Source organism: Cryptomeria japonica, chromosome 5, assembly GCF_030272615.1.
Source record: "Cryptomeria japonica chromosome 5, Sugi_1.0, whole genome shotgun sequence".
In the NCBI taxonomy this organism is placed as follows: domain Eukaryota; kingdom Viridiplantae; phylum Streptophyta; class Pinopsida; order Cupressales; family Cupressaceae; genus Cryptomeria; species Cryptomeria japonica.
In genome coordinates this window covers 237,923,982-237,934,524 of record NC_081409.1, presented here as the reverse complement: position 1 = coordinate 237,934,524, position 10,543 = coordinate 237,923,982, and the positions used below count along the sequence as shown (strand labels likewise).

At 36.2% G+C, this 10,543-nt stretch overlaps 1 protein-coding gene across 1 annotated transcript; it reads left to right on the top strand.

Annotated features, from left to right (window-relative positions):
* The first annotated feature begins 4,227 nt into the window (after window positions 1-4,227).
* On the top strand, window positions 4,228-8,449 carry LOC131028811 (disease resistance protein RPV1). Its single transcript, XM_057959158.2, has 5 exons — window positions 4,228-4,842; window positions 5,012-6,110; window positions 6,251-6,571; window positions 6,676-7,896; window positions 7,989-8,449. The coding sequence occupies exons 1-5, from the start codon at window positions 4,307-4,309 to the stop codon at window positions 8,373-8,375; spliced, it is 3,564 nt and encodes a 1,187-aa protein (XP_057815141.2). The 5' UTR covers window positions 4,228-4,306; the 3' UTR covers window positions 8,376-8,449.
* The last annotated feature ends 2,094 nt before the right edge of the window (window positions 8,450-10,543 follow it).

Sequence of the window (10,543 nt, the reverse complement as noted above, 5' to 3'; positions counted from 1 at the left end):
AGGAATAGAATGATTGCCTTGTGTAGGAGGTTGTGTATAACCTAAAGTTTCAGCACAACTCTTCATAGGCATCACATTCGAATCCACAATGTGTGAAATACCACGCAAAATATCAATTCCATTCTTATCACTTTGAAGCATGCGTTTTAGACCCTCAATTAAAGGAAGAGCTTGACTATCGGGATACTCATGAGACATCCATTGGTGAAAATCATCAAATTGGTTATCCAATTTCGAAAGTTGTTCAACAGAAACCTCATGGAGAGCTTCTTCATCATTAGGAGGATTAGAGGAATTACCCATGTCCTCGTTAAAAAGGCTACTCAAATTAGGTTCCATCTCCTCGGTAATTAAACCTCAGAAAGACTTAATTCTACGACTTCGTCTAACGGGAATAGTGTAATTAGGGCTTATTGTTGTAAAACTCATGCACTAGGAAGAGATTTTGATTTTAGAGGTAGCAATTTTCAGTAAAATCAGCCAATCTTCCAGATTTAAGCTGTTAAATGCAATCACGACAGTCTCCCGAAATTTCGGAAAAAATGTTCGGGACCGTGGCGCTCGGAGTGCAACATGGTCCTTGCAACTTTTTTCGAAATTTGCAGGGATGAAAGGTATGATGATTTTAGAGCTAATCTGAAAAAATTGAGGGATTTTACGATCTGTAGATAGGCCAAATTAAAGTTGCAATCTCAAAATTGAACCCTACCCAGATTGTCGAAAAATGCAAAAATTTGAATTTTGAAAAAGAGAGGGAAACTGAAATTTTGAATTTTATGATTTTAGAGGGAATGTCAAAAGCAATGCAAGTTTTGAAATTTTAAAAATTGACTCAATTTCACGCAAAATTCAATTTTGAAAGCGGAAATCAAAGTTGTTGTAATTAAGCACTTAATTTCAAAAGTCACAAATTGCAAGAATTTGAATAAAGCACTGAAATTTCGAATGAATGCAAATACACTTTTCAGATTTATGATAGTAAGAACACAGCTTTGACACAAAATTTCAATTTCGATAATTTTTGAATGATTAGGAGCCTTAGACCAAGCAATCACAAGACCAACTTTGACTGTAATTTTGAAGGTGTTATAATTGATAAAGTCAGCCAAAATTCTGGGTTTTAGCAGAAAAATACAGTAAAATCTCGCTCCCGAAATTTCGGAAAAAATGTCGGGGACGATGGCGCTCGGAGTGCACACGGTCCTCGCAACTTTTTTCCAAATTTTTAGGGGTGAAAGATATTGTGATTTTATTGCGGAATCCAAAGTTACAGCGGATTTGGAGATGTTTTGATCAGTGAAATTGTCGGACAAAGGTTGAATCAAGAGGGTTTCAAAAATTAGGGTTTTGACATTTAACCACTTAATTTTCAAAATTGAAGCACAGATATGAATCGATAATTTGTAATAGAAAAGCAGATCTGAAACAAACATTAATAATTAAACATTTCGCAAGTTCAATGTTCAAAAAGAAAATTTAGGGTTTTTATGCAATCACCTCTAAAATTTTGCAAAAGATCAAACATGGAAATGTAATCAATTTTTTCAGATCTAAGCATGAAAAATCAGAAAGGATGTTCACGTCGGGTTCACCAAAATGTAAAGCGGAAAAATCGCGATCGAACCCTAGTTGCTCTCCCCTCTTCCAACTCCGAGGAGAGAGAAGGGAGGTTCGCTAGGATTCAATGGTTTTTCACTTGAGGGAGAGACTTTACATTCAAAAGAGGGGTTGAAACTCATAAGATCCAATCCCACACAATGTAAGATTGGATGCTAAATGAATTTCAAGGGTTAGGAAAGCAAGGCTACCCTCTTTTGTAAATAATATTGATAAGGGAATTAAGCTAAGAATGCATAGAAAGTGACAAAGATTCGCTTATAAACTGAGTTCGGGTTATAGGATGAAGTTGCGGACCTGGAATTAGCAGTAAAATGTCGATACGGCGCTGTCCTGCAAATTTGAGCAAAAGTTGTCGGGACGATGGCGCCCAGCGCCACGGTCCTCCGAAAAATCCGCGAAACGAAGGGGGATCTGTTCGTCTCTGCACAAGGATTCCAGATCTTCAATTTCAGCCGCGTACCTGCAACCTACACACAGAAAAGCGGAGACGATTGGGGGGTTAGGGATTAGGGGTTTGCCTTTAGGTCAAACCCCGATTTTGGAATTAACCAAGAAATGAGCAAGTGCTGTAAATGTAAATGACTGTAATGTAAAACAAGTACTAATACCTTGTTCTAAGGATGTTTGTATCCTTATGTGCGAAGGTTTAGATGTTGTTGTTTGTTGTATGTTGTAGTAGCATGTAGTAAGTGATCTCCTCTTCAATGGTTGAATCCTTGACTTGAATGCAACACTTAGCCTTGAATGGAGACTTGAAATGATCAATTGCTTGAATGCTTGAATGCTTGAGTATAGTTTCCACGCTTTGTATACATATCCTCTTCATCCCAAATGAGAGAGAAAAATGTAGTTTATATACTTGTCAATTAGGGCTGATAGACTGATTTTCCCGACCTTAGGCCGACCAGGAAATATAATTTCCAAATTGCAAAGAAAAAGACCCGCAATCTCCTTAGGAGACCGGGCTCAAAATAGGACCCAGGGACCAGGGCGCTGGGCGCCCTGGTCCTGAGGGACCAGGGCGCTGGGCGCTCTGGTCCCACCTCCCGGGACAACAGGGTGCAAGGAGGTTCAGGCCAGGGTGCTTAAAAAATGCAATTTTTGGTGTTGTGAGCAAGTTTCGGGGTCTCCATTCAGGTTGCGTGTTGCGTCACCATCGTGAAGACCGAAATGCAGTCGAAATTGCAAGTGTTGCAATTTTAGGACGCTACACATATACTCATTAAAAAATTAGCTGAAAATTCTGGCATAAACTACAAGGTGTTAGCTAATTTCTCACCGAAGCGATTTTAATTTTTTTTAAAAAAAGTTAACATTTTAGGGGGGCCTCAATAGACGCTATGTTATGTTTTTTGCATAAAAATAGGACCACTTTTTGTGCCCCCCCTTTTTGAAGCCCTTAATCTCCACCATTTTCAAAACAAATTTGTAGTTTAGAAAGTAGACTCGAAGCACTCCGACTCTTGTTATTGTTGCATCTTCAAATTTGGAGTGTAATTAGGTTCAGTTTGTTGTTGAAGTTTAGACTTTGCTGATTTAAAAAAAAAAGTGACATCTTAAGACCCCCTTTTGGTACCACAACTTGGCGCGCATACCCATATATCATTGAAGATGTTGAAAGAGTGTCATCCTTTATTGCAACACTGAAGACTATGAGTAGTTTATTGCATTGAAAGTGTTGAACATGATTTAGCGAGCAAGTTGTTTAAATGAGGATGCATGGGAAATGCTTCCATAAAAGTCTCGTGTTTTATTGCCACACCTTACTAACAAAAGTCATAGAATGAGCTATGCTTCATGTCATGCTTTATTTTACTTGGTGTCCCTTACATCTCTTTCACTTTTCAAAACAATAAAAATCAAATGTGTAATGAAAATGAAAATAATCAATTATAATAGAACACTAGTTAAAGTCTAACACATCAACCATCAATTAATGGATATGAAAAAGAGAATTGATAATTTGGTATGAACGTATCTTAATACCATAAATGCTTATGATATATTGTGATGACTAGATGAATGGTGTCCATTTGAGATGGAGCTTATAATTTCCCCAATTTAAAATACTTCTAAAAAAAATCTTAACATATTCGTATCTTTTTTTTTTTTAGCATATTCTACCTCTACTTGGTAGGCAACATAGTTGAAATATCTATACCTTACCCACGTGAGAATGCCAATTGTCTATGCAAGAATCAGAATGGACCGTTAACCGAAATTAATATTTAATATTAAAAATAAATTAAATCAAAATAAAGGGTAACGTTCAGCTGGGCCATTCCCAATCAATCGATGCATGTGATTAGCGCTAAACTTTAGATTATTATTTTAGCGAGAGATTAGAATCTCCTTAATCTAGGGTAACGTTCACTGAATCTGAGCTCAGCTGGGCCTTTCCCAATCAATCGATGCATCTGTTTAACGCTTAAATTAATTTTTTAATTAATTTGGTCTAAGTCTACTTTCCTTCCCTCCTCCTCAATTTTTAAATAGATCGCAATCTCCTCGTTTACCGTTCTTCGTCGCAAACCACACCTCATTTTGCTTACTTCTTTCCTTAAATCTTTACATAACTCCCCTCTTTCTCTCTGCGATACCAAGTTGAGTGCTTTGATTTCCTCAACATCGCCCCTGTTTCTTCCATTGCTTTCCTCTGCCTCTCTGTTCATTTGAATCCGATTCCATGGCTTCTACTTCTGTTCAATCGGAGATTGAGATTGTAAATGCTTTTGATGGCCTTGCTTCACCATTCCCACCTTCATCTGCATCACCATTGCAGAAGTCGCCCCGTGATATTTTTATTAATCATCGCGGACCCGATGTGAAACACAAGCTAGCCAGAGATATCTATAATACCCTCTATGCTATGGGTCTCAAGGTCTTTCTTGATTCCCAAGATCTTCAGTCGGGAGATTTCTTCCCTACAGAACTGCAACACGCAATGTCTACTGCTGCCCTTCATATAGCAATATTTTCTCCCACATATGCAAAATCGCCTTGGTGTCTTGCCGAGCTATCCTTTATACTCAAGACTGGGACGCCTATTATTCCTATTTTCTACCAAGTTGAACCTGCCCATCTCCGCCATTTGAAAGGAATCTACGAATCTTCGTTTATGGAGTATGAAGAGAAGGGTAGACATACAGACATGCTCGAGGAGTGGAAGACGGCACTCTACAATGCCTCATTTTATGAGGGCGAAATCATCAACAGTGATGAGTAAGCAACAAATAATCTCTCCCCTCTTTGTACATCTGTTATCATACCTACCCTTCTGTGCAATATTTCTCTATCTTTTGTATATATTTATCTTTGATTGGATAATCTCTGTTTATTGATGTTTTTTCGTTTTCTTCCTTTCCGAAAACCATGTTTCATCATTGTTTAGAGAGGAGCAAAAGCAAAGGGTTTTGAAGAATATTGTGAATCGTGTTTTGAAGATAATGAAAAGAGTACCATTAGAGGTAGCAACACATCCAGTGGGTCTTGAAGAAGCTGTAGCAGATTTTGAAATGTTCATTACTGAATCTGCAAAAAATCATTCTGATGCTCAAATTGTAGCAATTTGGGGTATGGGTGGAGCTGGGAAGACCACTCTGTCAAAAGAATTCTATAATAAAAAAAGTTCATCTATAGGAAAATCTAGTTTTGTTTTTGATGTTAGAAATGCTGCAAACAAAAATGAGTTGCATATAAAGCAGAGACAACTCCTTAAAAATTTGGGGTTTAAATTCAATGATGAACCATTCGACAATATAGAGCAAGGCAAGATGATTCTCTCTAATTATTGGAGATCTCTTCCTGTATTTGTCGTTTTGGATGACGTGGATCATAGAGATCAGCTAGAAGTTTTACTGCCGGGAAAGGCTAGTCTTGCACCTGGTAGTTTGATCATTATCACAACACGGGACAAGGAAGTTCTCAAGGTTTCGGGTATCTCTTGCATTTATGATATTAAATTAATGAATCAGTCTCATGCCAAGGAGCTTTTTTGTTGGCATGCATTCTTACAATCTTCTCCACTGTTGGGGTTTGAAGATCTGGTCAAAAATTTCGTACATGCTAGCAATAGGTTACCTTTGTCTTTAAAGGTGCTTGGAGGTCAGCTTCATGGGTGCTCTAATAAAGATTTATGGAAAGATGTATTGAATAAAATTTCTAAAGTATTGCCCGAGGATATTATGAATAGATTGAGGGTGAGTTATGATGCTTTAGATAAAGAAGAGAAACAGATGTTCTTAGATGTAGCTTGTTTCTTCATTGGTGAAAGCAAGATGATCGCTATTGCAGTATGGGAAGGATTAGGCTGGAGTGGTTTGTGGGGTTGGGAGAGGCTTGTGAATAAGTGTCTTGTTGAGCTTGTTGATGGGAATAAGATAAGAATGCATGACCACCTAAGAGATTTAGGTAGGGAAATTGCAAGCACTCTTTCACCTCATCGTCTATGGAATCCTCATCAGCTTTTGACGATCAACAAACAGGAGGAGGTGAGGTTGATAGTTATTTTTTCTGTGCTGCTAGAAAATTAGAAATATAGCATTGAAATTTGTTTATTTTGTCTATTTATCAGATTGTATGTTTACCTCAATCAATTTTGAATTTGTTGGTTTTGCTTTTCTCTATCCAGATAAGAGGAATGAAGTTGAACAGATTTACAGCTAATCATGATGTTCATGAGTTTCTCGATTCCTTGTTGAATACAAGGATATGTCTTTGTGGCTTCAAAAGAACTAGAAAACCTTTGTTTCATGGATTAAAGATTTTTGTGATAGGAAGATACTTCCGGAACAATCTACACATTGCCAAATTATCCACAGAGTTGACATGGCTTCGCTGCACCGAAATTGCTAATAGAAATCTTCCATCATGGATGCCATTGACAAATTTAAGAGTTTTAGAACTCGATGACTGCCATAATATGGTAGACTTGTGGAAGGATGGGGTCAAAGTAAGTATCTTTCCTCTACGGTTTCTCTCCAATATTTATAATTTGAATCAAATATTATTTGTAATCTTTATCTTCTCTTTAATTAATTTTGAAATTGGCTGTAGGCTCCATTACAGTTAAGAGTGTTGATAATTTCTTCCTGCTTCAAATTAAAAAGAATTCCAAAGTCCATAGGACATCTCATGAATTTGAAAAAGATGTCCCTGTGTCGGTGCAATGTGAAGAGACTGCCAGAGGAATTTTGCCGTCTTCAATCACTAGAGCACCTGGAGTTGCAAGGCTGTGAAAGGCTAGCAACACTGCCGAGCTGTTTTGGCCAACTAACAGCACTGCAACATCTAGATTTGAGGAAATGCTATGAGTTGAGGATGTTGCCAGATTCTTGTAAGCAGCTCACGCTCCTGCAACATCTTGATTTAGAGGAGTGTAGGAAGCTCAGCTTACAGTCAGACATCCTGGAAAACATGACAAGGCTACAGTATTTGAACCTTAATCAGTGCAAGCAATTGGAGGAGTTGCCCCGTCACATCACAAATCAGGCTTCCTTGAGTGAGCTCTATTTAAACGGAACTAGGTTAAGGGAGCTCCCAATTAATATCGGTCAACTCAGCAAGTTGAGAGTGATGGAGATATGTCCAGATGAAGGGTGTTTCCAGATGCAATCTTTGCCAGACTGTATGGTGAGCCTTACTCTGTTAGAGAAATTGACATTAGACAGTTTAGAAGTGCAAGCATTACCAAAATCATGGAAGAAGCTGATTAATCTTCAGACTCTGAGAATATCGGATTGCCCAATCGGCGAAATGGATTTTGGGCGGGACCCATTTACTTCTTTTCTTGGCAATCTCAGGGAAATAGACCTGTGGAAGACAAAAGTGTCAAAGATTACAATTTCTGATGATTGCTGTCCCCACCTCAAAATTCTCAAATGTTTTAATCATGATCATTTAACGGAGGTCGACAGTCTACCGACAGCAGTGGAGGATATTTGGTTCTCATGTTGTGGACTGCTGAGGAATCTAAGTGGTATTGGGGGTGTAGTAAACCTTCAAACACTGATGCTAAGGGACTGTACAGAGTTGGAGACGCTGCCAAGCTTTGATAAATTAGCATCGCTAAAAGTATTTGTAGTAAAAGGTCGCAACAAAGTTGAGACAATACAAGGTTTACAACACTGCACATCATTGGCGAGGCTTCAGATAAATGGTGTTAAATGTTGGGATGTGTCGGGTACAGAAAGCTGGGAGCACGTGCAAAGACTGAAAATTTTGCAACTCGTAGCAAAGAACAGAACAGCCGTGTTGCCCTGCATTCAAACAATTCAGGTAATAATAATTGTTTCCCGGAGGATAATATAATTCTAATGTTTTGTTCATTTCATTATTGTGATGAATGATTGGCTTTCCTTTTTGGACAGAAATGGCCAGAAGAGGTGGCAATATGTACAAAGGCAGTCGCTGGTGCAGGGTCACTTTTAAACTCTTCAGCCTTTCCCAATCTCTCTGTCCTCAACTCCTTTGCTAACAACAAATTAGACAGAATCAAATTAAACTGCTCCAACCGTTCTTTCGATGGCAATGCCATGATGCTATGTTTCGTTATAGAATGTAACTCTTCTCGAGTGTGGGTGGAAGAGGGTAGGTGGACATGGATAGGTGTGGTCAGTCAACATTCTGGAGAGTTGACGTTTTGCGTGTCCAACGGAAAATCTAGAGTGAAGGTAGAGAAAGGAATGATTGTGGGGGGCGAAGAAAAGAGCGTGGTGGAGAGTTTCCGCAGCTTATTGGCCCTTCTAGAAATTTGATAGTCATTAAATAATGGCATTGTATTTTTGCTTGTTTTTAACATAAAGGAGGGGTAAAATTGTTGGATTGTCAATTTATTAATTGTTTATTTTAAGTTTTTCTGTAAATGAGTTTATATATTTATTTTTAAATGGAAATTTAAAAGCAGTTAATTTTATAAATAATTTATGGATAGTAGATAAAAATATGTAATGTATATAGATAAAAATATATAATTAAAAAATACATATTTTTATTTATTATTAATTGATTCATGTAACTCATGTGGATATAGGAAAATTGGATCTTATGATCTTATCTCTACCAAGTTGTCATCAATGAGTCAAACCCCAATCCAATTTACTTATGTAAGTTATAGTATAAGAATTATATATTTAGATCTTAGTTATTATAAATCATTAATTTTAATATATTATTGTATTTGTTTAAAAGAGAGATTTTTTAAATTTAAATTCTATCAAAATATTTACATTTATTTAATTTATTTTATAATTTAGATATTGTATTGATATATGATTATTGATTGATTTTATAATTATTTTATAGGAGTTGATTTTTTTACAAAAATGTATTAGATTGTATATATTTGTTTCTTTTTATTTAAAAACTAAAAGAATAATAATATAAATGGTGCTATCTTGCTCAAAGTTGGACTCCCTTACCTACCCTTTATATAACTCTCTATATACACATTTCTACATTTAATGCTACTTTAGTTCTATATGTCCACACATCCTTATACATTCATCATGTCCATTTGATTAACACACCCAAGCACACTTTATGAAAACATGATTGTTACACACTCTAATTTGACTCATCATTTGTTCCAAGGTAGGTTTGTAATAAGGAGGATGCCCGTACATTTACATACTTATCTCTTTATAAATCAAATTAAAAAATTCAAATTTTTCGTTGACTATCTCTTCTAGCTTTTGTTCCTAGACTTGACCAAACCCATATTTGTGTAATTTAATGTTATGGGTTAATAGTTGAAGGAAGTTGTTATATTCAATTTAATAACAAAATATCATTAAACATTGAATTGTTATCTCTAGAAATTTTAAAGAGTTGAAGCACCGAAACAACAAAAAAGGTTGAGTTTTTAGGAAGGAATAACATATGTAGTCACATAAATCTGTCCATTTTAATTAAATGAATATTTGCTATTTATTAGATTAATAAACCCACTAGCCAGCAGTTAATTAAATTAATATTTAATCAATTCCTCTTCAAATCATTCTCCTATTAATTAAATAAATTATTCAATTTATTTTAATTAATTCATTAAACCAAATTCACAATCAATTAAATGAATAAAACCTATTTATTTAATTTAATCCCCTTTCCTCTTTTAAATAAATAATAAAACATTTATTAAAATCATTAAACCTCCCCCACTTGCATTCTCCTAAAAATGCAAGTTGCACCTATTTGTTGAAATAAATAAATTTTATTTTATTAAAAATCCTATTTTCCCTCACCCACCAAATCCACTTGCAATCCTAAATCCCCTTCTAGACTCTTCTAACCCCTCCCTAATTAGCCTAATCCATCCCCTAAATATTGTCACATTCTTAAGCAACTTGGAGTCACTTCTCAAAGCACACAAAGTCTTTGAAAAGCATTTAAGGCTTTATGTCTTCAAATGGTTAACCTCTAAAGTCTTCCAAACCATTAAAGGCTCTTACATAACCATTTATGGTTAAATCCACTTGCACCCATGGTTAGGGACTTTGACCTCTAAGTCAACCCTCATGTAACCCATGTGTCTCCTCAAGCATTTATTGCTTTGACCATGGTTATCCTCACTAACTCTTGCACAAGAGTTTATCCATTGGATAAAAGCATTATTCGTTGAATAATGAATTTATTCACTCAACTCAACATTAACCCTACCTCCCAAGTTAACCCTCAGGTCATGTCAAGCATTTAATGCTTCTTCCCTCTCCTCTCAACCCATCTCATGTTGACACTTATCATCTTGAGATTGGGTTGAAAGCCCTCACATGGATCTTAAACCATTCAATCTTGACCCTTGTTGAGATTACTCAATCTCAACCATCCATTGCTCCATTTTACCTATAAATAGAGCTCATTTCTTCATAATCCAGATCCTGAAAACTTGTATGCATTTAACTTATAGCCAATTTTAGAGAATAACATT